The sequence below is a fragment of the Aptenodytes patagonicus genome, chromosome 9 (assembly GCF_965638725.1).
Source record: "Aptenodytes patagonicus chromosome 9, bAptPat1.pri.cur, whole genome shotgun sequence".
NCBI lineage: Eukaryota > Metazoa > Chordata > Aves > Sphenisciformes > Spheniscidae > Aptenodytes > Aptenodytes patagonicus.
In genome coordinates, this window is record NC_134957.1 from 15893408 (window position 1) to 15913840 (window position 20433).

The 20433-nt window shown below is 44.0% G+C and overlaps 1 protein-coding gene across 2 annotated transcripts in view; it reads left to right on the forward strand.

The window, feature by feature from the left end:
- The window catches only part of MAMLD1 (mastermind like domain containing 1), a 104926-nt gene that overhangs the window by 54002 nt on the left and 30491 nt on the right, over positions 1-20433 (forward strand). For both annotated transcript variants that reach the window (XM_076347231.1, XM_076347230.1), the window contains exon 2: positions 16292-18001. In XM_076347231.1, coding sequence (XP_076203346.1) covers positions 16412-18001 — 1590 coding nt within the window. In that variant the 5' untranslated portion in view covers positions 16292-16411. The remainder of the gene's footprint in view (positions 1-16291; positions 18002-20433) is intronic.

Here is a 20433-nt window from a genome sequence, read left to right on the forward strand (position 1 = left end):
CCCTCCCATTCAATCCATGAGCTTCTACACATTTTAGGGAAATAAAAAGAAGTTCAACCTCTTTCAGAAACCCAAAACTAGTATGTGGCAATGAGAGATCCAGACCGTGGCAACGCGAGAGCTGTCTAGGAATCCCGTCGCAGCTCCGTTTTGGCATAATTAAATGGGCAGTCCCGATGAGCTGGTGGTTTTCAGAGTTGTTGTGCAAGAGCTGCCAGAGGCGCCCTCCCGGCAGAGCCCCGTCCTGCCGGGCGCCGCGGCACCCGTGCTGCCCTGGGAGCGGGAGGTACTTACTGACGAGCAAAATCTCGTCTTGCACAACCGCTTGGTGAACAAACGTGGTGACAGGGCGTCTGATATGCTCGCGCTGCAGTTCTTGCAGGGAATCACATTGTCTTCGCTGGGTTGAGGAATCGGGCCTTGCGCTTTGCCGTCGGTGCAGCTCGCTTGCGGGCAACCCCATAAGCTCCCTTCCTGCAGTTCGGTTTCATGTCCCACATTAGAAATGCTGTATCGTAAATGAGCAAAGTTTATTTTCAGGGAGTTACTCATATTGACACTTCTGACTTAGTGTCTGTCTTGTTACAGAACAGATTTGTCTTGCAAAAATCAGGAAACGCTGTGTAAGGGAACATGCAGTGTGCTGCTGGAGAAGAAACTTCCTTAAATCAAAAGTTTACACCAATGTCCCCCCATTTCTCCCATGCGTTATTTTTGGTGTGTTCTTGTGTACTAACATAAAGTACTTCAAATTGGGTTCAGTATTGTGAGTTAATTCTTAACTGGTCGTGACCAAATAGAATACAGACTTGATTTTTCAAAAATGATCAGCAGTACAAATGGCATGATCTGGAAGATACTGGATGATCAGTTAGGACCTGTAGATTCTCCAGTGATATAATAAGGCATGTTTTCTTGGCAGTAAATAGAAACTACAAAAAGGTAAGACGACTATTGTAAAAAGAAAGGACTAATCCAGGAAGAAGGAGGGTTTTTTTTTTATTGGAGGAGTGATAAATCGTGGTGCATTTTTCCTTTAAAGATACACTTGACATTTGTCTTTCCCTGTTCATATATAATTAATGGGAAAACAAAAGAGGAAAATTGTATTTCAATTTAAAGTGTTTAAGAGGAAAAGAGGGGTAGTTTTATTAGAGAAACACATGCTGTATCTGATTCCACTTCCTTACTACTTATGCTGTCATTTACACCTGGATAAAGTGAATATAAAATGCTGCCAGGTTAGAAAAGTGCTATTTTACATCCATTGTCCAAATGATTGTGCAAAGAAGCAAGGTGAAGGACTAGGTCTTCATTGGTTTTCTGCCTTGGATTTTTTTAGTGGAAGCAAAATTCAGATGACTGTGAAAGGGAGAAGGAGAAATATAACAGCTGAAACCTCCTAACTCGTGCTTAATCATACTACACCTTTTTTGTGCATCAACACCTCTCATGTCTGTACAGAGCTCCGGGAATATCAGTTCTTTACAGTCTTTACACTGGTACCAGAAGGAGTAAAAAATAGGTTGAGTTTTTTAATTTTTGTTGATCTTACAAAATTCATGCAGTTAAAAATGTGCTGTTTGTTTTAGATTTGAGTACAAATAGGTGTGAAACAGGATGTCAGGCTGTTTTATTAAAAAAAGAATAGGCAATGTGTGTGGCTTTTTATTTGGTTTTGGCTCTAGATCCGACTCAAATGTTTGTGTAGGAAAGGCTTCACTAGAAAGTGCAAGGTCAGGTCTTGGTGTGCTGCTCAGACGTGGCATGGAGGGAAGGGGAAGAATTGCCGCGATACGTAAGGTTGATGTTTCCTGCCCATTTCTTATGTCATGTCTGGCACATCTAGTGACTGAAGCACAGGAAACCAGGTACAGGTTCTTTGCAGTCCCCGCAAGCAACTTCAATAGAAAATAGGTGTTTTGAAGAACCGGAGCTCTCTTCCTCCAAAGCAACCACAGCGGTGGGATGAGGTGTACTGGGCTGGGTACGCACCGCGCCACGGTGTGGTACCAATGGCGCTGGTGGGCACTAGGAGGGACTCCACTGAAAATTTGGTTCAGAAGAGAAGTTGGCTCTCCGTTAGGAACTTGGGAATGGGAGACTTATGAAATGTGTATCGATGCTCACGATGCATGCTGGAAAGACTGTCAAGGACCAAAGCTAAGCTGGCAGGAGCTTTGCATGCCGGTAAGGATGAAGGTGAGTGAGGAGTTGCAGCCGTGGTAAGCACTTGGAAGTGCTCAAGTTACTCCATTTGAAGAAGTTGCGTTCCCTTCTACAAAGCAGTACCTGACAGCCTCTGTGCCAATATGAAATAAAATGGTTACACTCAACCACTTCTTAGTGGCTAACCTGTTTCAATCTCCGTTGCATTTGCAGTCAGTCAGTGCTTCTCAGCTGGAGTTCAGCAACTTCCACCTGGGGGGCTGTCATTTCATAACATAGAGGACAGTCACCTTACCGTGCCTAAGATGTCCCTGTTCACCAGCACTGAATAAGCTAAGGGGAGTTTCTCTGGGTGCAATTCAGCTTGAGATTGCTGAGCCTACCTGGGCACAGCGCACGCAATGTCCTGCTGAGGTCCCAGCGTGGCCCAGTGCGGTGGGTCGCATTAACGCAGTGCTCACCCGCGCTAATTAGTCCCAGAGCTAGCTCTGTGCAGCCTTGGCTTCGGGACGTCTGAGCCCCAGGGAGGGAATACGGTCTAAAGTGATGAAGTGAACCTCATCTCTTTGGGCTAGGGTTAAACTGGTTTTCCTTCAACTCCCTTAGTGCCCTGAAACTTGAAGGTGGACACAACACTGTGTTTAGTGACAGATCAGAGCACTTCCAGCAAATCCAAACTTTTGTCCCCAGTTTGCAAGGTCCTTGCAGCTCCCCAGTAACGCTCCATAGTGCCATCCGACATGACAGTCGTTTCCTGATCGTTACAGCAGTTATATCCTCGCTAGACCATGTAACTGTAACTGAAAGAGGAAGTTCCTCCCATTCTTTCAGAAAAAATGAAGAGCTGCCCGCCCTCCAGCTCTGTATTTTAGGAGATTTCATAGTTCTTTCAGGTTTGCAAAGTTTGGTGCGAATGGTCACGTGTGGCTCGCCTGGGCAGCGACTCGCCATCGGCTGCTATCTGGGCAAGTGGGGTTCCTCCAGCCCCTTCTTGAAAGTGGACAGGGCTTCCCCACACGCGCCTCTGCTGGTGGCTGAAGCCCTTTGGGGAGGAATGGCTGTATTCTTGACAAATCACTGGATTCGGTGACGGCTGTGATAAGTTAATACAGAAAAAGAGTTTTACCTTCACTTTCCAACACTGGGAAAGTGTTCTTGGGCTTGAAAACTTTTAGGGGAAGTAGTGTAATTCTTGCGGGTAAACTGAAATGTCATAACTAAAAGGCAACAACAGGTTTTTTCATCCTAAACTAGGTACATACAGTTTAAGTGCTCTGACCTTTCAAGAATGTGTTTGCTCAACTCCAGACATAGTGTCTGTATTAAAAAATGGAAGGGTAATTTACTGTTGATGTTCAAAAGTATGCAGTGAGTTTTCCTGTAATATCATTGTTTCTTAGTAAAGGCCAAGTCTTGCAACCCACGGTTTTCAGCTAAGGAGCCCTTAGTAGGATGAGGACCATACCCCAGGATGTCAGCCTCGCATCCTGGGTGGAGGGGAAGCCTCATTTAAAAATTAAGTTCTGTAAGAAGGGGCTCAGAAAAAACAAAGTACTTGCATTTTTTTTTCTTTTCTCCTTAACTTGATGCTCATGTTACATGATGCGAACACTTTGAATGAATAACTGTGATATTCTTGATTGAACACATGCTATGCTTAAAAGGAAAAAATAACTCTGACCAAAAAAAAAAAAGAAGAAACACTGCAGATGTGTATTGTAGACCTAGTGCACAGTACGTGCTGCTGCCTGGCCGCTGCCTCCTGTGCATCTCAGCCTTGCTCTGGTGCTGCCGGAGAGCCACGGGACACCCTCCTAGCCCTGATGCTGTTTCCCCAGTTCTCACACCTCCTAGCCGTACGGCCATACCTGTGATAGGGTAGAGGAAGCTAATGAACACAGTTTGTTTGGAAAGTCCCATTATCATTTAAAGAATTTTAATAACAGAGTGTTTGATAGCATGTAGTAATGGGAGAGCAGATAAGTGTAAATGGGGAAATGAGGAGCCCATTTGTGAAGCACTCGCAAGGTCTAAGGTTTTCTAAGGGTTTTCAGGTTATCTTGTCCCCTTGAAATCAAATTGGAGCCAAGTGTCTAGGCTCATCTGCAAACCTCAGCTAAGGCACTTAATGAAAAAAATAGTTCCTTTACATAATTCCCTTCCCTTCACCATTAACAGGATATATGGGATTCCATCAGTACTTCCTCTGTAAATCAAGATATCGGAGGCTGTTGTCTCCACATGCAGCTCCAGCTTGGTGTGGCAAGCATTTCAGATTTGAAGCTTCAAAGGTCAATCATCTGATTAATACTGCCATTCCCATGATGAGTTTTTTCTCTTTGTGGTAAACCTGTAGTTTTGAAACGCCTCATACAGATGAGACTAAAAACGTTTCCTATGCACTCAGACTTGACCCAGCTGCTATAGTTGCATGTTGCAACTGGTGGTGCTGCAGCCATTTTCAAAAGTTCCTCTAAGGAATGAAGGAGCAAGCTTGGGGCTATGCCCCAGCCATCCAGGAGGCTTCCGCGAGAGTCCCACTACAGTCAGCAGTAAGTTTCAAGCTCTTTTTTTCACCCTCCAGTACATCTCCTTCCTAGAGTTTTACAAAGAGACCAGGACCACGTAAAGTATTCCCGAACCGAGCAGCATGCTTCATTCTCTGTATTCAAAACTACCTCCTCTGTTATGACAGATAACTGCAGTCTGGCTACAAAATCTGTAACAGGGATTGGTAACCCTCCAGGATGATACTTGGCACTCAAGAGCTAACACATGTTTTTGTTACATGAGCATGAGTCTAATAAAATGGCTCACTGGTTTAATATGCCTCTTTGTAAAAACAAGACGCAGTTGGATTTAGAAATTGTGATGATTTGGCAAGTTCAATTATTAACTTCTCTTGCAGGGTTAAGCTTTGACCAGAAATTTGCCGTAAACCCATGGGCACATCCTGCTAAGAAACAACATGCAGAAATCCTTCACTGTCCTCCTTGATTTATCTACACAGTGCAAACTCGGAGCGTAGAGCTGTATTTTCCCTGGAGGAAGTCACGGCAACCTCCATCCCCACTCCAGAGCAGAATGCTCTAATGTTTTAATGTTTTAGTACTTTGATATAGTTCTGCTCTGCTCAAGACACTGCATCTTGGGAAACTTTGACAGATCCTGAACTGGCCTGTTGTATAGTCTGCTTTCACCATGTTTTGGGAGAAAAATGGAATGTGATGAAGAGCCCGAGCTATGTTAGCTATGCAGTGTCCTGTGGGATTGTTTGTGAACACAGCAGCTAAAGATAGAAGTGCACCATAGAGATGCTAAAAATACTGTCCAACTCTACGGTGGTTGTTTAGCATTTGGAGTGCTATAGTTGGCCTTACACAGACAAAGGGAAGATGCAGTTTTGCAATTTGAATATGCAAATGAAATCCTGATCTTGCAAATGTGCAATCATATGCTCGAATCTAAAAAGACCGCTTGTATTCCTGAAGTTAAGCATTTGCAAGATTAAGAGTTTAATCAGTCAAATATGGTGTCATTAGAAGATAGTGACATTGCATGGCAATGTGGAGACCTTACTTCAAAAACAACAAAAAAAATCACGTTGTGTGATTAAGATCAGATTTTTACATTCCACATGTTGATACTTGGAACCGTGTTGTCTGATAAATCATGTCTTATTAACGCAGTAGGTTGCAAACAGTTTCTTCTTTACATTTATATGCATGATTTAGTAAACAGTATTTTAATATCAGTGGGAACACATGCTATGCTTCATAGCTTTCAACTGTGTGACCTTTAAAGGCAGAACAAAGGCTTAGAAATTAGAGTTTACATAAAACTGAGAAGTGTAGAAAGCTTGAAAGGCTGTGTAATTCACTTCTGAAGCAAGAACACCATTTTCTCTAACATTGTTTGCACAAGTCAGCATTTATGTTGTCAATTTGCAGTGATGAATGTGTGATTAACATTGCTTCTAGGACAGAGGGGAACTGGTATCTATAGCAAGTCGAGAGGTTCTCTGGTTAAAACCCGAGTAACTTAAGCATTGCGTTTTCTGCTGGAGAGAATTTCTCCAAATCCTGTGTGTTTTTAATTCACCCCTTTAGTTAATAATAATGAAAGAGCACAGAATGAAATCCCATCCCTGCTGAAGTCAGTGTCCCAAAATACTTATTTCATTGAGGCCAGGATTTCAACGGCTTTATACAGGATGAGGGCTTAAGCGGTGGGGCGATGGTCTGTGTTTGGTTTGGGGTTTTTAGTACCACTATTTTGCAGAATCCCTTTAAAGGTCCCTGAAGTAACAGATGCTGTTCAAAGAGTGTGTGTTGTAGGAGCCAGAGCTGCATGCTGGTCTGGTCATCTCGCTGGTCCAGGAGGAAGGAAGCCTACAAATAACGTTGCCAGTGAACTGTGTTCCTATTCCAGTTAATGCACACGGAGAATAGTGGAGTTGCTGTGTGGGTAAAGATGAAAGTGGTAGGATAAAATGAAGTGGTCAGAAACAAATTAAATATTCCCTACCAGACTCTTCTGCTTTACAAAACATTGCTGCTTCTGGATGTGTAAAGACCTCTCCCTACACCCAGGTTCAGTGAGAGACTCACTAGGTTCGTGATCTTTTTACTCTGTGAGGCTTGTTTTTATGGTTCTGTATTAATCAATATCCTGTTTATTGTTTCATTTTTTGAAAGGCGGAGGAACATCCAGGAGGCTAACAAAGGCCCTGGATGAATGAGTAGGAGAGGAGCCGTTCAGGACGTTTCCTTTCCTTGCCCGTTTGTTCCATCCTTCTTAGAGTTGTGCTCCAGTTTCTGATACCACTTAGGAGAAACTTTAAGTGTTTTGTCCCCCGCCAAGCCTCGAGAAGAGCTCTGGATGCAGTAATGCGTTGCTTTCCAATGCAGAAAGTAAGCAGAAGGCCACTCAGCAGTCAGACGTAAGGCTGCACAGCCTTAGAGTTCAGGTGCAGCCACGCAGGTGAGGGTTGCACCTATTATTCTTTGGGGGAGTAAGTGTGAGTACTTCAGCTGTTGAAACGAAAGTGGCTTTTTTTCAGACTGAAATCCCATTGTTTCTTATTGTTCTGAGAATTTGAGAGCTTTTTGGCCCCAGGTTTGACCTAACTGAAGGCTTTGCCTCCAGGCTGTTAATGCCCCAACCATACCTTTTGACAAAATGGAACCTGTAGTTTGATAAAACCGCAGAAGTCTTCCGGGATTTTAAAAATAGTGCAATATGTAGCAGAAAAGAAGTGTCAGACGGGGTTTTATCTGGTTGTCCAGTAAATGGTAAACCTACCTCATACTTTAGGAACGTAAACAGCCTGTTTCTTATACTTAGCTCCTGTTAACTTGTGGTCATTGCCCAGCTGTGCCAGTGTTAGGGGCTGAAAAAGAAGAGAGAAAAGTATCTTTCAAATCCCAGTGGACCCAAGTAGCAAAAACATCACTTTTTGCTCAGTGGAGACGATCTGCAATTCTCCAGCCTAGCTATTGCCATGAGAATTAATGTAGTCTACAAAATTACTGCAAAGTGTTCCATAGGACTTTGAAATTAATGGACTATAAAAAAAGATATAAAACAATACTGCTGGTATTAAAACTGAGGTAAGATGAGGTAATACTGATGGAAAGGCGTTGAGTCTAAGATTGATCTTGATTCACAGCCAGTTATGAAAGAAATGCTCTTGTACTACAGCTTAAAAACCGAGAAGCAGAGAACTTGTTCTGTCTTCAGCTGTCTAGTTAATAACACTTGTCATTAAATGGAATGTGGAAGTTACAGCCAAACAATATGCGTGACGTGATTGCTGTAAATCTTCAGATGACTAATTAGGAGGCATCTGTACAGAGATCTCCTGCTAGCAGTACAACACAGGAGCAAGCAGTAGTCCTGTTCCTCCAGATCCATGTGTCAACAGCAATTTTTCTCCTGGAAAAATTTCCATTTTAACAGTGCCGTTAATACTGAAAACAGCTAAGGAAAGACAAGATGGGAAGGCTCTGAACATTTGTTTTGATAGATAGGGCAGATCTCTGTTGGTGCCTTTTAAATGAGATTGGTAATTCTGTCTGACCTGAAAAGGAGCAAAGCTACTGGTTCAGGGTTTTTTTTCTTTTTTTCTTTTCTTTACAGTGAATGTTGCTTGGTCTCTTGCATGTGGCTGGCTTGTGTGGGATGGCAAAATAGGTATATTCTTGCCTTTGTTTTTTTTCTCCTTGGAACTGATCCTACACTGATACCTTCACACGGACATCAGTGATGTTGCCTGTAATTTTACACAAGGGTAACCAGAAAAACCTTGTTCACAAACTTGCTGCTGTGTAGCCTGTAAGGTGTTCCAGTTCAAAGCAGGATGTACATCAGAGAGATTTCTGTCATTATGAGCATAACTGCATTCACACAAATTGGTATGAGAAAATCATAATTGTAGTATTTCCTTCCCTTTAATTTTTGGTTAAGATTTAGGGAAAAAAGCTAATACCTTAAGCTCTTGGTAGTCCAGGTTGAATTTCCTGTTAGTTTCTGTGGTTTAAGCTTATTGTAAGATCACATCTTTCCGGTTTTGTAGAGTCATGATGTTTTGGATTTTTGTGCTTACCAGCAGAATGATGCAGTTCTGAGTATTTGCAGCCAGGATTACTTCCTATGCTGCATGGCGACTTGGGGAAGAAGGCCGCGTAGATGAAAGGAAGTGCCAGGTCGGCAGTCACTATTTAAAAGTTCACATATATTCAGCAGTCAAACAAGAGACCTCGTGTACTGCAGCAACCTAACAGGGAAGGGGAATTGATCGTAGCTCTGGAGCGACAGTGCAAGCAAGCAAAACCTCTTGTCATGGGCTCTGGAGACGTACATGAGGTGTGTCTGTCAGCCCAGATCCAGGTGATGCATACAGGCATGGGAGCAACTGCCCTGTTAGTTCCCATATTTTTGCACTCACAACAGGGAGCGTTGCCACCTTTATTAAGGGAAAGCACACACCTTGTTTCCTCTTTCTCTTTTAACACAGCTTGAGGTTCCTGGTGTACTGAGGGAATAACTGGAGAAGATCACAATGAGTGGTGACAGTAATGGGGCAAAGGATCACAGCACGCTCCCATTAAGTCAACGGATGTTTGCTGTACTGATGGAAGATCAAATTCTACAAATGTAGCAGTGGTGTTTAGGAGGCGTTTTACGTGTGCATAGCCTAAGTAGCTACTTCCAATCTATGTTAATATGCTTGTTTTAAAGGTGGCGGATTTCATATTGCCACTGTAAATTAAAAATCGGGAGAATCTGTAGTTCCAGGTAAAAATAATCCACATAATACATACAAGCTAGCTAATAACCGATGTCCTTTCATGGTTAAAATGACTGCTTACATCCCCGGTTCCTCTTCCTACATCCTCCCTTCCAGTTGCCGATTTCCATGAACGTGATGAATAGAAGGAAATCCACCCCGTGAAATCCACCCAACGGACCCCAAAGCAGACTTTACTCTGGTACTCCTTAGCTGAGGAGTTGGGGTATTGCTATTTTTAAGCATGGCGAAACACATCTCTGGTAGCTTGGAATCGCAATGTGATCTCTTTCCTGACAATGTGAAATGACAACTTTATGTCCATCCATGCTGAAATCGCTTGAAATCAGAAGGGTCAAACAGCCTAAAGCAGTAGGAAGAATGTGATTTTAGCTTATGTTTAATCTTAGTATGGAGAAAGTGAATGGTAGTTTTAATTGCTTGAGCCTCCTTGAGTTCTCCTTGTAGCCCGAGATGTGACTTTGATAAAGCATGGTTTATGTTCCTCGTAGTCATGGACTGCTTTGGCTACTCACTGGTCAGCAGGAGGCATTTTTTCTTGGATTCATATATATAATGTGAGTTTCTGTTACCAAGCTGCAGCCAGCATGCACGAATGGAAACTCGCAGATGTGCTAAATGCACTTAATGCAGTGCCAGGTTCTGCTGTAGTTAAATGGGTTCTGTCCCCATGAGCATTTGGGTTTTGTTGCTCATGTGCAAGCCAGCCTGCTACTGAAAGCAGCACGTCTGATAGTTCAAGCAGGGCTGCAAGTAACTGCTGCTATTTAAAAGGTAATATTACATCAGATCCACATTCCAGCCTTCAAACACACAGTCAAATTCTCACCTCTTTTTCATGAACTGTCCTCAAAGATTAGTAAGACATTAAAATCTATCTAGAGTGAGGATAAATGAGCAATAGAGAGCACAAACCTTTCCAAATTGTGTATTTAAGGCACAGGAGAAAAATTAGTGAAGTTTTCTTGTTTTATATGGAAAATTGCCAGTTTCATTTTCTCATTACATGACTGTTTTTGTCAGAACAGATAGAAACATTTTGGGCTGATGGGCAGATAGCTCTCGCTGAAGCTTGTTGAAGCCACAGAGACTGAAGTCTTGATCGCTGAATGCTGCAAACAGTTTGCCTCTGGCAAATACATACTTCCAGTTTTGGCAGTGTCTAGTGTTTGAAAGAGACACAGAGTGATAGATTCTCTGGTCAGCTCAGCTGAGCAAACCTTAGACTCAGGTTTTATACTTTGCAGAGGGAAAAACCAGTTTGCAATATACCTTGAAAAAATACTGGAAAAAAGACTTCTCATCTCGGGCTGCTGCGTTGCTCAGCCCTTCCACCAAGACTTCAACGTGCTCTCTCTGTCAAAATAATTCAGATATGCCAGATCTTAGCAGCGTGTTGGTGATCTGGATTCCCCAGGTTTCTGAGGCACCAGTGTCTTACTCTGAAAGGCTTTGTGCAAAGCTGCCACAACACTAGCAAATCTCAGTATCTGTGGTGAGACTGAATTTTTCCCCACCTGCCCTGTCTCCTTTTACCATCATTTCTCTCTTTTCTTCAGTCAAACAAACAGAAAAGCCGCCACCTGGGATTTCCCAAGAGTTACAAGGGTCTTGAGATTCCCAGTGAAAGAAGGTTATCTGACTCCCGTTCTGGATATCCCAGTCATGGATCCATAGATTTCATGCTATTAAATCAAAAGAGTCTCCAGCAGTGATGGTGCATGCTGGAGACAGGGGGAGGTGGACTACCCACCAAAGAAGAACGCAGAGCAGACTCTACAGACATCGGTTCAAAATGGCAGTGTCCCATCAGGCTTGGTTCTCGCTTGAAGAAGCTGCGTAGGTGTGGGAATCGCTGCTGTAGGTTGGATCTCTCAATGGCAGTGAGTGGGGTGGGGTGGTTGCAGATCAATAATCAGCACCCTGCGGTTGCTGTAGATCAAGGCTTGAATCTCTGACAGGCTGCAGAAGCCAGGAAGAGGCACAGAAATACCTCGCCTAACGTTTTTCCTCGCTCTCAATTCTGCATTACGTTGACCTAAATAGGAAACTCTGGTTAGATTTGGCTTCTTTCTGGTGGAAGGGGGATCGTTGCAAGGCTGGAGAAACGAGGCTCTCCCGAGCGGGCCGCGCTGGCTCTTGCCTCCCAGATACCGTGCAGGCGAAGGAGCGAGTGACGGGTGGAGAATTAACAGGCGCTGGCAGCAGGGCCATGGGGCAGCCTGGCTCACGTGGAGAGCTGGAGTGGCAGCTGAGGACAGCTGATGTATTAAAGAAAGGAGGAAGGCCGACTGACAGCGAGGCAGGGAGCCAGTCCAGAGATGCCCGTTCGGTTGATGATTAAAATCCAGTGGAACCACCACCATGTATATTTATTACCAATTTGATCTCTCTGCTTCAGTTTTTGCCGCTTCCAGCCTTCTTTTCTTCCTTCGTTGAGAAATAGTAAGTTATGCAAGGCCAGCACCACTTCCTGAGTTTGGAGAGTGCCTGATGCCAAAAGTCACCCGAGCGGGCAACTTCAGAGAGCTCAGTCTAGGAGAGGGTGCAGCCAAGGACTAGTTTTGCTTGCCGGGTCTGCCTTTTCTTCCTTGCACAAGAGAAGCCTGCGGAGTGCTCTGCCCACACGTAGGGAATCGGTTCTGTGCGAAGAGGTAGCGTGTGACAAATTAGATGTTTGTAACCACAGCTGTATAGCTTCCTTGGATGGAGCAGGGTAAACAGTTATTATTTATTCTTGTTATACTGCCATTGCAAGCTAGCAGCGCTACTCGTTTGTAACTTGGGTCTTTCCCAGAAAGACAGCCTGTTGGTTTTGAGAGGATAGTAGTGCTGGGATCATGGCACTCTCACTTCCAAAAGCAAATCTGAGATAGCGGGGACCTCATAATCGGATATTCCCAGGTATTCCCAAACAGAAGTTAGCTAATGTGCATGCTAATGCATTTTAATGGATTTTGACAAGGTCACAAGAGCCCATTTGTTGCTTGTCTGCTTTGTCCTTGCTTGCACATATGGATGAAGCTTTCCCATACTTAGCCATATACAACCTCCAGTCAGCTTAAGTGTGTGTGTGTTTACATTTTAAAATATTTCTATTCACTTGGCAGGTATTCAGTTTGAAACAGAGCTGCCCAATATACTAATCAGCAGGGAAAGGGGAAGAACATATTTTGGTGCTCTTCTTCCTTCTGTTGATTTTGTCAAATAGCGTAAGCCCTCTTGAAGAAGGGGAGAAAGTTGGAATAGATCAGCTCCTTCCTGGGGAATGCAGGGCCAGACGAAGGAAACGGGCAGTAAAAATGTTTTTAGTAAGGGAAGAGTCTAGAAAAGGATAGATAGGTTTTAAAGAGAGGGTCTTGAGACGTCTGAGAGTACTGGATGAATGATCTGCAACAAGCAGCTTCTTGAATGAGTTAGGTCAGGAGCTCCTGGTCCTAAAAGTCGTAGTGCCTCGGTGATGATCTCCTGCCACCGTTGTTCTTAGCATGTCTGAGCCAGCCAGCGTCCCCGTAATATGAAACTGCATTACTGTCCCCTGCACTGGTCAGGGCTGCCACAGTGGCACGTTCACGGAGAGCAGTCGCTGGGAGCTGGGGAGAAAAATGCTGGCTCCTCACAGGCAGCACCAGCACAGAGCGTGCTGCGTGGGAGTAACAACCACGTGTGTTTCAGTGGGGAGTACTGAAGCAAACCTCTCAGCTAGCCTGTCCAGCCCAAGAATGCATTTCTGTATGTAGTTGATACTTCATACTTAAGTGCCTGGTGAAATACTTTTTTCCATTTGTGATGTACGTGAAGCAGAAGGCTGGTGATACCCAAACCTCCCTTCTAACCAAAATTATTCTATGATTTCTTTAGTTGCTTTAAGGATGGTATCTTTCTCTCTCAAATTTGGGGCTGTAGTCAAATCTATCTTAAGCGAAAGCAATGCTACTAAATTGTGTGGAGTTATACCTGCCTGCACTGGGGGAAATTGGTCTTCTGGATTTTATGGTCCTCATGCAAATACTCACCTGGGAAATAGGAGTCTTGCTTTTCAAGAGAACATAACACCAAACTAATTTCACTGCCTCTCTTGCAGCCAGGCTTCTCACGAGGGCTAAGCAACAGCATCCTATTTAAAAATCCTGTCCCAGTTTTGGAATGCCCATGCCATCTGAAAGCTATGGCCTTATTTTATCTGTTTATATCTAGTAATAGTCTTGGGGAAATGGAGTTTTGTTTTCCCATCACATTTACTCCCCAGTGCAACAGTTAAAAAATTATTTTTCAATGCGTTTAGAAAGCCCATATTTTTCCCCAGTAACTCAGAGCATAGGAATGTCCTATGGCAAAAGAAGCGCTGGCAAGGACATGCATGCCAGCATGTCAGCTGGCCAAGTATGGGAGATCCCCCACCACTTCCTGCCTGAAGTTCCCAGGGTGCAACTTGGGAACACACTCTGTTTATTTTGGACGTGTGAAGCCCCTGTAAAGATTCTCTATACATGTCTGGGTTTAAATATATGTAGTTATGCTCTACCGACATGTTTCAGCGTACACAGGGCAACATCTGTTGAAACATGCAACTCTGGCTTAGTTTTAGCAAAGAAAATGAAGGAAAACAATTTCATCCATCATTAGACCAACACTTGGGAGAAGATTTAGGCCTTGTCCCATTTCCTAAAGCTAAGCAAATTTTGGCCTCATCAGCCCGGAGGAATAATCAAATCGCCGATGCTTCAGCTGTCTCTGGCTGTGATATAAAGGCAGTCTCTCGCAGAGCAACGATTCAAACCACGCGTAGCACTGCTGACCGAAAAGGGCTGTCAGGTAACCGGTGAATGGTGCACTGAAAGCAACTCTCCCCGTTTGGCGTCGGTTCACACTTGCCAGTGGTTTTTGAGTGCAACCCATGTTAAAGCAGTGCAACTGGAGGTCACAGGAGAGAAGCACTGATTGCTCTAGTAAGGGATAACTCTTAGAGGGTAGGGGGCAAATATCCATGCAAAGAGGTCTCTTTGCCACAGTGCCTTTCAGAACTGCTGTGTCTGTTGATGGAAGGTAGGTGAACTCCTCCAAGAACCTGATCAGGAGCTCTCCGTAGTATGCAGACCTGCTTTTCCATCTGCCATGATGATCATGTACAGTTAACTTGCATCCTCTCACTCTCCTCCAAATGTCTGTGTAAGCTGGGTACTAGCATGGCAATGTCCGATACTAATCCTAAACTGCATCTATAGCCTAAGCAACTGTAGGCACAAATCTGCAATCTTCTCTCTGCCCACCAATTTAGAAATAAGTGACGAGAGAGCACTCGTGTGAGTCCAGCTGAGTGAGCCACCGGGCAGTTATCCCATGTTCCCAGGTCAGAACATTGGATGTTTGTGGTCGATTGCCTGAACATAGGCTGAATTTAGGGGTGGACATCAGCCGTTTGCACAGTGACCTTCACGTGCACGCCGCAGAAGGAGCCGCACAAGGTGTGCCCGCCTTGCGCCCTGCAGCCTCCACGCACCCTACCATGATGGTCCTGTGCCACCGTTGTCTGAGAGCACCAAAGCTGCTGGCTGTTGCATAGTGACTCTTAGGCAAAACTGTGATGTGCTTAATAATTAGTGTAAAATTTAGAAGTTAGTCATACCCACCACAGCCCTAGAGTGGATCTGGTTACACTGGGGTGAGGTGGTGGAGCTTTTCTGGTGATAGGAGCTGTTATTAGATGTGAATTTTTTTCATGGTACTAGATGACTGGCAGCATTTGCAATTGTAGGCCAGGGCTGGGAGAGGCTTTACTGTGAGCCGGCTTAGAGGAACAGTGACTGTCTATGGTTTTCCCGTTGCTGATTAGATACTTTTCTAAATGCTCCCTCCCTCTATTGATAAACAAGGATGTAATGCTTATTTCCCTTAACTTAAAGCAGCAATATTAACGTCTGATTAATCCTGTGACATACAGGTCATGCTTGTTAAAATTGAAAGCCACGGATGATTATATTTGGAAGAGATTGCCATATCACGCTGAATTAGTATTAGAAGCGTTGTTTTCAGTTTCACTTTCTTTATATGTTTAAGGCAGGTTTTTTTCCCTAAGATTTGTGGATTTACAGCTCTACCATTTCTTGTAGATCAAGATATTTATATAATTGTATTTTGAAAACAGCTCCATTTTTATGAATGAGTTGCAATTCTTCAAAAGGACAAAGCCCATACTGCCTTAGCCTTATTTACTGGTTTCTGAAATCTAAAACATCTGTGATTAGGAAGCTTGAAAGTCTGTTTAGATAGATAGTTGAGAATTTGTTTTGTTTTGGTTTGTTTAGAAAGTATGCCAGTTATTTCAGATGTTCTGCCTATAAAGAATGTAAAACAATTTAGTTGTCTCAGGTCTGAATTTAATCCGAGTCACTGGCAGAAGGTCACTAAATTCAGTCCAGGGTTTCATTCAGATCTGCCATTGTTTAGACCTAAAAAATGTTACCGTAAAAATGTCGGCATGTTTGTTATTCAGGGACTATAATGTCTTAATTGAAATGGTACCAGAAACTATTTTAAAAACTTCTATTACAGTTCACGACAGTATTTTATAGCTTTAACATCTGTTTTAAGGCCAACATGTGAGATTTAGCCTTTGTCTGACTATAACTCTTTTGATTTCAGTGAAGTTGCAGCCACCTAAATCCTGATTGAATTTGTCTCACGACTGGTTTTTTAATTGTATGATTTAATTTTGTTTATCTCCAACCCAGTGTTACAGTATGGAGCTGCAGAGCATGTTAGAATAAGGTCAGTAACGGATCCTTTCTTCTTCCTTTTTTATTTTCCCAGTTACAGGGATCCATTAAAAGAAAACTGGAAGATGATAGCTCTCCTGCCTCCAGTGGCGTGCCCGATGTCATTTTCCCAAATGACACTAAAAGACTTTGTCTTGATGATGTAAACCTTGCCATGGGCCAAGGTGCCAATCCCAGTGTGACGTGTCCAGAAATGCAAAGTTCTCCGTTCTCCACCAGTCACAGCGCTTCTTCCCTGGGAGTCGCAGGTCATTCAGTGCTCCTCGAAAACAATCACATGAATGGCGGTGGCATTGGTTCCCCGTTTTCAGTGCCACCCAACACAGAAATAAATCAGAAGGCGCCAATAGGAGGGCAAAACAATAACGTTGTCCACTATGATGAGAAAGGAAACAGCTTACAGTCTGTGGACCAAGAGCTGCAAGATCTATTGGAAGAGCTGACAAAAATGCCTGATCCTTCTCCCAATGACCTGGATCTGGAGAAGATTTTATGCAGCAAGGCTGAAGAGCCACTTGGGCTGAGTCATTCTCAACCAAACATAAGTACCACGCCAAAGTCCTCCCCACAGAATTCCCACTTGGAGAACCATGTTGCTAACAAAGATTTTTCTCCGGGCTGCAATCCAACCAGTGGAGGATCTCCTCAGATGAGACCATCATCTGCTGGAACTAACTTCCAAGTTCCTCCCTCAAACAAACCTGCTGCATCGCCCATCTCTACAGCAGCTCAGAGCAAGAACCAGCCACCACCTATGCTGCCGGTACCCTTACCCAACATACCTGGCTCCAACTGGCACGCTCAGCAGCTAAAGCAGCTGGCAGCTAGCAAGCAGGTGTCTACTACTAAGCAACAAGTACAGGCTACCAGCTGGCCCACTATGTCTCCTCCTGGTCTGTCTCCGCCTTACAGGGCAGGATCATCCCCCCACCATCAACCTTTCAGTCCTCAAAGTGTTATGGTGTCTGGCATGCCCGCTAATAATTTACCAGGAAACAACATTCAGAGTCCTCAAAACACTCTGCTTTCAAGCATGACTTCGAGCAGCACCCCATCCAATGGCCCCTCTCCCCCTTATGGGTCTGAGAAGCTCTCCAGTCCGGCTCTGAACCAGCAGCCCTTCAGCCCGCAGAGCTCCATGCTGCCCACCCTGACGGCAGCCAGCTTACCAGCCAACAGCATTAAAAGTCCACAGAACAACTTGGTTGCCAGTATGGCCTCCACAAATACTGGACCTTCTCCACCGTACAGGCCAGAAAAGCTGTCAAGCCCAGCTTTGCATCAGCAGCCCTTCAGTCCTCAAGGTACATTAATCTCTAACATCACTCCCACCAGCAACCCCACAAGTATGCAGAGCTCGCTTTTTAAATCAATGGCTACAAACCAGTCCAAAAATATGAACATAATTATGCAACAGCCATCCAGTAGCTTACAGCCAGGTCTGGTGAATGAGAGCCCTGTTAGCCAAGACCAGTTTTCTTTCAATAACACCAAACCGCTGTCTCACTTTGCCTCAGAGTCAGCTACTCAAAAGATGTCACCTCTGACAGCAGGACAAGGGCAGCAGTCTCTCATTCACTATCTCCAGCAGCAGCAGCAGCAGCAGCAGCAGTCTCCAGCCACGCAGCAGTCCCAGCAGGCTAACAATAGCCAGTTTCTCCAGCAGCAGTTTCGACAGCTGATACAGCCACATCGGATGCAGAGACACATGCAGCCTGCCACATTGCCATCTCAAAGCAGACAGGTGAGAACGACTCTTCTGTCTTGTAGGGCTTATGTGAAAATGCCAAGTCATTTATTTTCTTATTTTTACTTTCCTTTGTGTTTCAAATGCAACGTCGCTAAACTTCTGGGGTGTGCACAGTATATACAAGGACAAGGCAGTAACAACATCCTGGTGTTATCAGAAGTAACTTTATTTATTTCTTCAGTTGAAATGTACTGTAATTCTACCATGCGTTGTCTCTTCTAGCCCAGTGGAGAACTTTATGCTATTAGGCAAAACACGTTTCATACCACTAAAATAAATTAGTTTTACGTGTATAGGTGGTACTCTTATTTAGCTTATATTGTAAGCTGTAGAGATGTTCCCATAACGTTTCCCATCACCTTTTTAGTGGGAATATATAATTTTTTTCTTAGTGCCCTTCAACAAATTCATCTCTGTGTTATGCTTCTGAGGCTAGAAAAGATCAGGTGGGGTGAGAAGTGAAGTTAAAATGTGACTCCTTCATGGACAGCAGGTCAAACAGTACAGCTCCCAAATAGCAAAGAGGCAGACTTGAAATACCTGTTACCAGCATTTGCCAGAAGCAATGCCCTGCTTTGGATGAGGGCCATTCCCCACCCTTTGTTGATCTGCGATACCAACCGAGCTGGTAAATGCAAAAATGCAGCTGGCAGGAGGGAGAGACAGCCCTGATTTCTCTCCAGCAACCTTCTTCCTGACACTCAAAGAGCGGTGCGAAGCACTATTCGCTACTACCCCAGATAAGAGAGGTTTACTGTGGATAGGGACTTCAGAGCAAGGAAGGGCTTGGGGACTCAGTCTGAGAGCAGCCTGAGTGTAAGGAATAAATAGCTATCTTTTTGTTGGGAAGAACAAGAGGAAACAGATTGAACCTCACCGCCAAAGCCAAGTATCTTGTTAGGCTGAACCAACACTTTGGAAGTGGAATCCTTCAAGCTGCTTAGCTGTGCACACAGGCGCTCCAGCAGCTCCTCGTGAAGGATTGATACACTTCTCACCCCGCAAACCAGAGGCTGATCTCTGAAGCTCTGCTAAGATCCACTCAAGAGCCTGGTGCTTAGCTGGGGAATACACTCCAGAGCCTGGGTTTCTTTGCTCTTCTTCCCTGCTAAGTGACTGGTTCTTATAGAGGTGGATTTCTTCAATCTAGGTGACTCGGTGTAACCTTGTCCTGTGATAGCAATGAGAGATATGGGGATAGTTACTAAATGTCACCTTCCTAGTGGTAAATCAATGAGGTGCATTTCCACTGTGCCACTTGAGGATCAACTCGCTCTGTTCCAAGTTGTGCACGCTCAGTACTCCCTTGCTTCGATACAGCAGCTTAAAACAGACAGCTGAGAAGGACTGGTGACTTGCTGAATTTGCTTATCCAAATATATAACATGTAACGATACGGCATATATAGTTCACTTTAAAGGGTTATCAATATAAGGCCCCTACTTCAACAAAGGCCTGAAGCAATTATGTTGCTTCAAGCACATGAGGACCCTGTTTGTGTTCAGTGGGACCCAAATTAAACACAAAGTAGGGTCTTGCTGGCTTGGGATCTAGGAGTATGGATGGACACATGATTGAAAGCGAGTAAGTTGCTGCAGCTTCATGAATTACTGCCCACCAGATGTTTTACTCTGGAGGCAGTGTGGGTGAAGAATACATTCACGGTGTTTTACTGCATCTCGGATGATGGCTGGTGAGTTGTTAACTGCAGTAACGTGATCGCTTTTGATCGTATGTCCATAACCTTTGAGCATATTTTTTTTTTTCTGGCTCCCCCTCTGGGTGTGTGGAATTGCCACGTCCCTGTTGGATTCCTGAGGTTGCCTGTGCCCTAGTTTTCCCTGCTTTGCATTTTTGTCTTACACCTCTGAACCCCCTACATCAATGATTAGCCAAAAAAAAAAGGGAGAAAGCTTCCTGCAGAGTCTCTTTAATTGGCCAAAGTAGCCCCTCTTCCAGCAGCTTTCCTAGTGCTCTGCCCGTGCTGCATTTTTAGCCGATTCGCACTGTCAGAAAGAGAGTTGTTATAATTTGGCTACTATCGGTAAAGATCAAGGACAGTTAAGACAATGATTGCAGGTGATGAGCATTTTACATTTTCAGACTAGTTAGGTAAGCTTATGGTGCCTCCTTCATTTTACAAGTAAGACTTATTACAATAATTATACACCAGATGACAGTGCTTCAGTTTTACAGCCTGTTGAGCTGCTGAAGAAAGATGGTGGATGTTCAGGAGTGGAACATTTTGTTAGGTTTTGATAACTTTACTGCAAATCTCATAGAAGAAAATGGGTCCTGAGCGCTGAATGAAAAGAAAAATGATATGGAAAAAATATTCTAGGTAGGAAACCTTAAAATTCTGGGATACTTGCTACATTTCTTTGAATCTAGCACATAGATCTGTTATTTGTCTGCAATAGATTTCT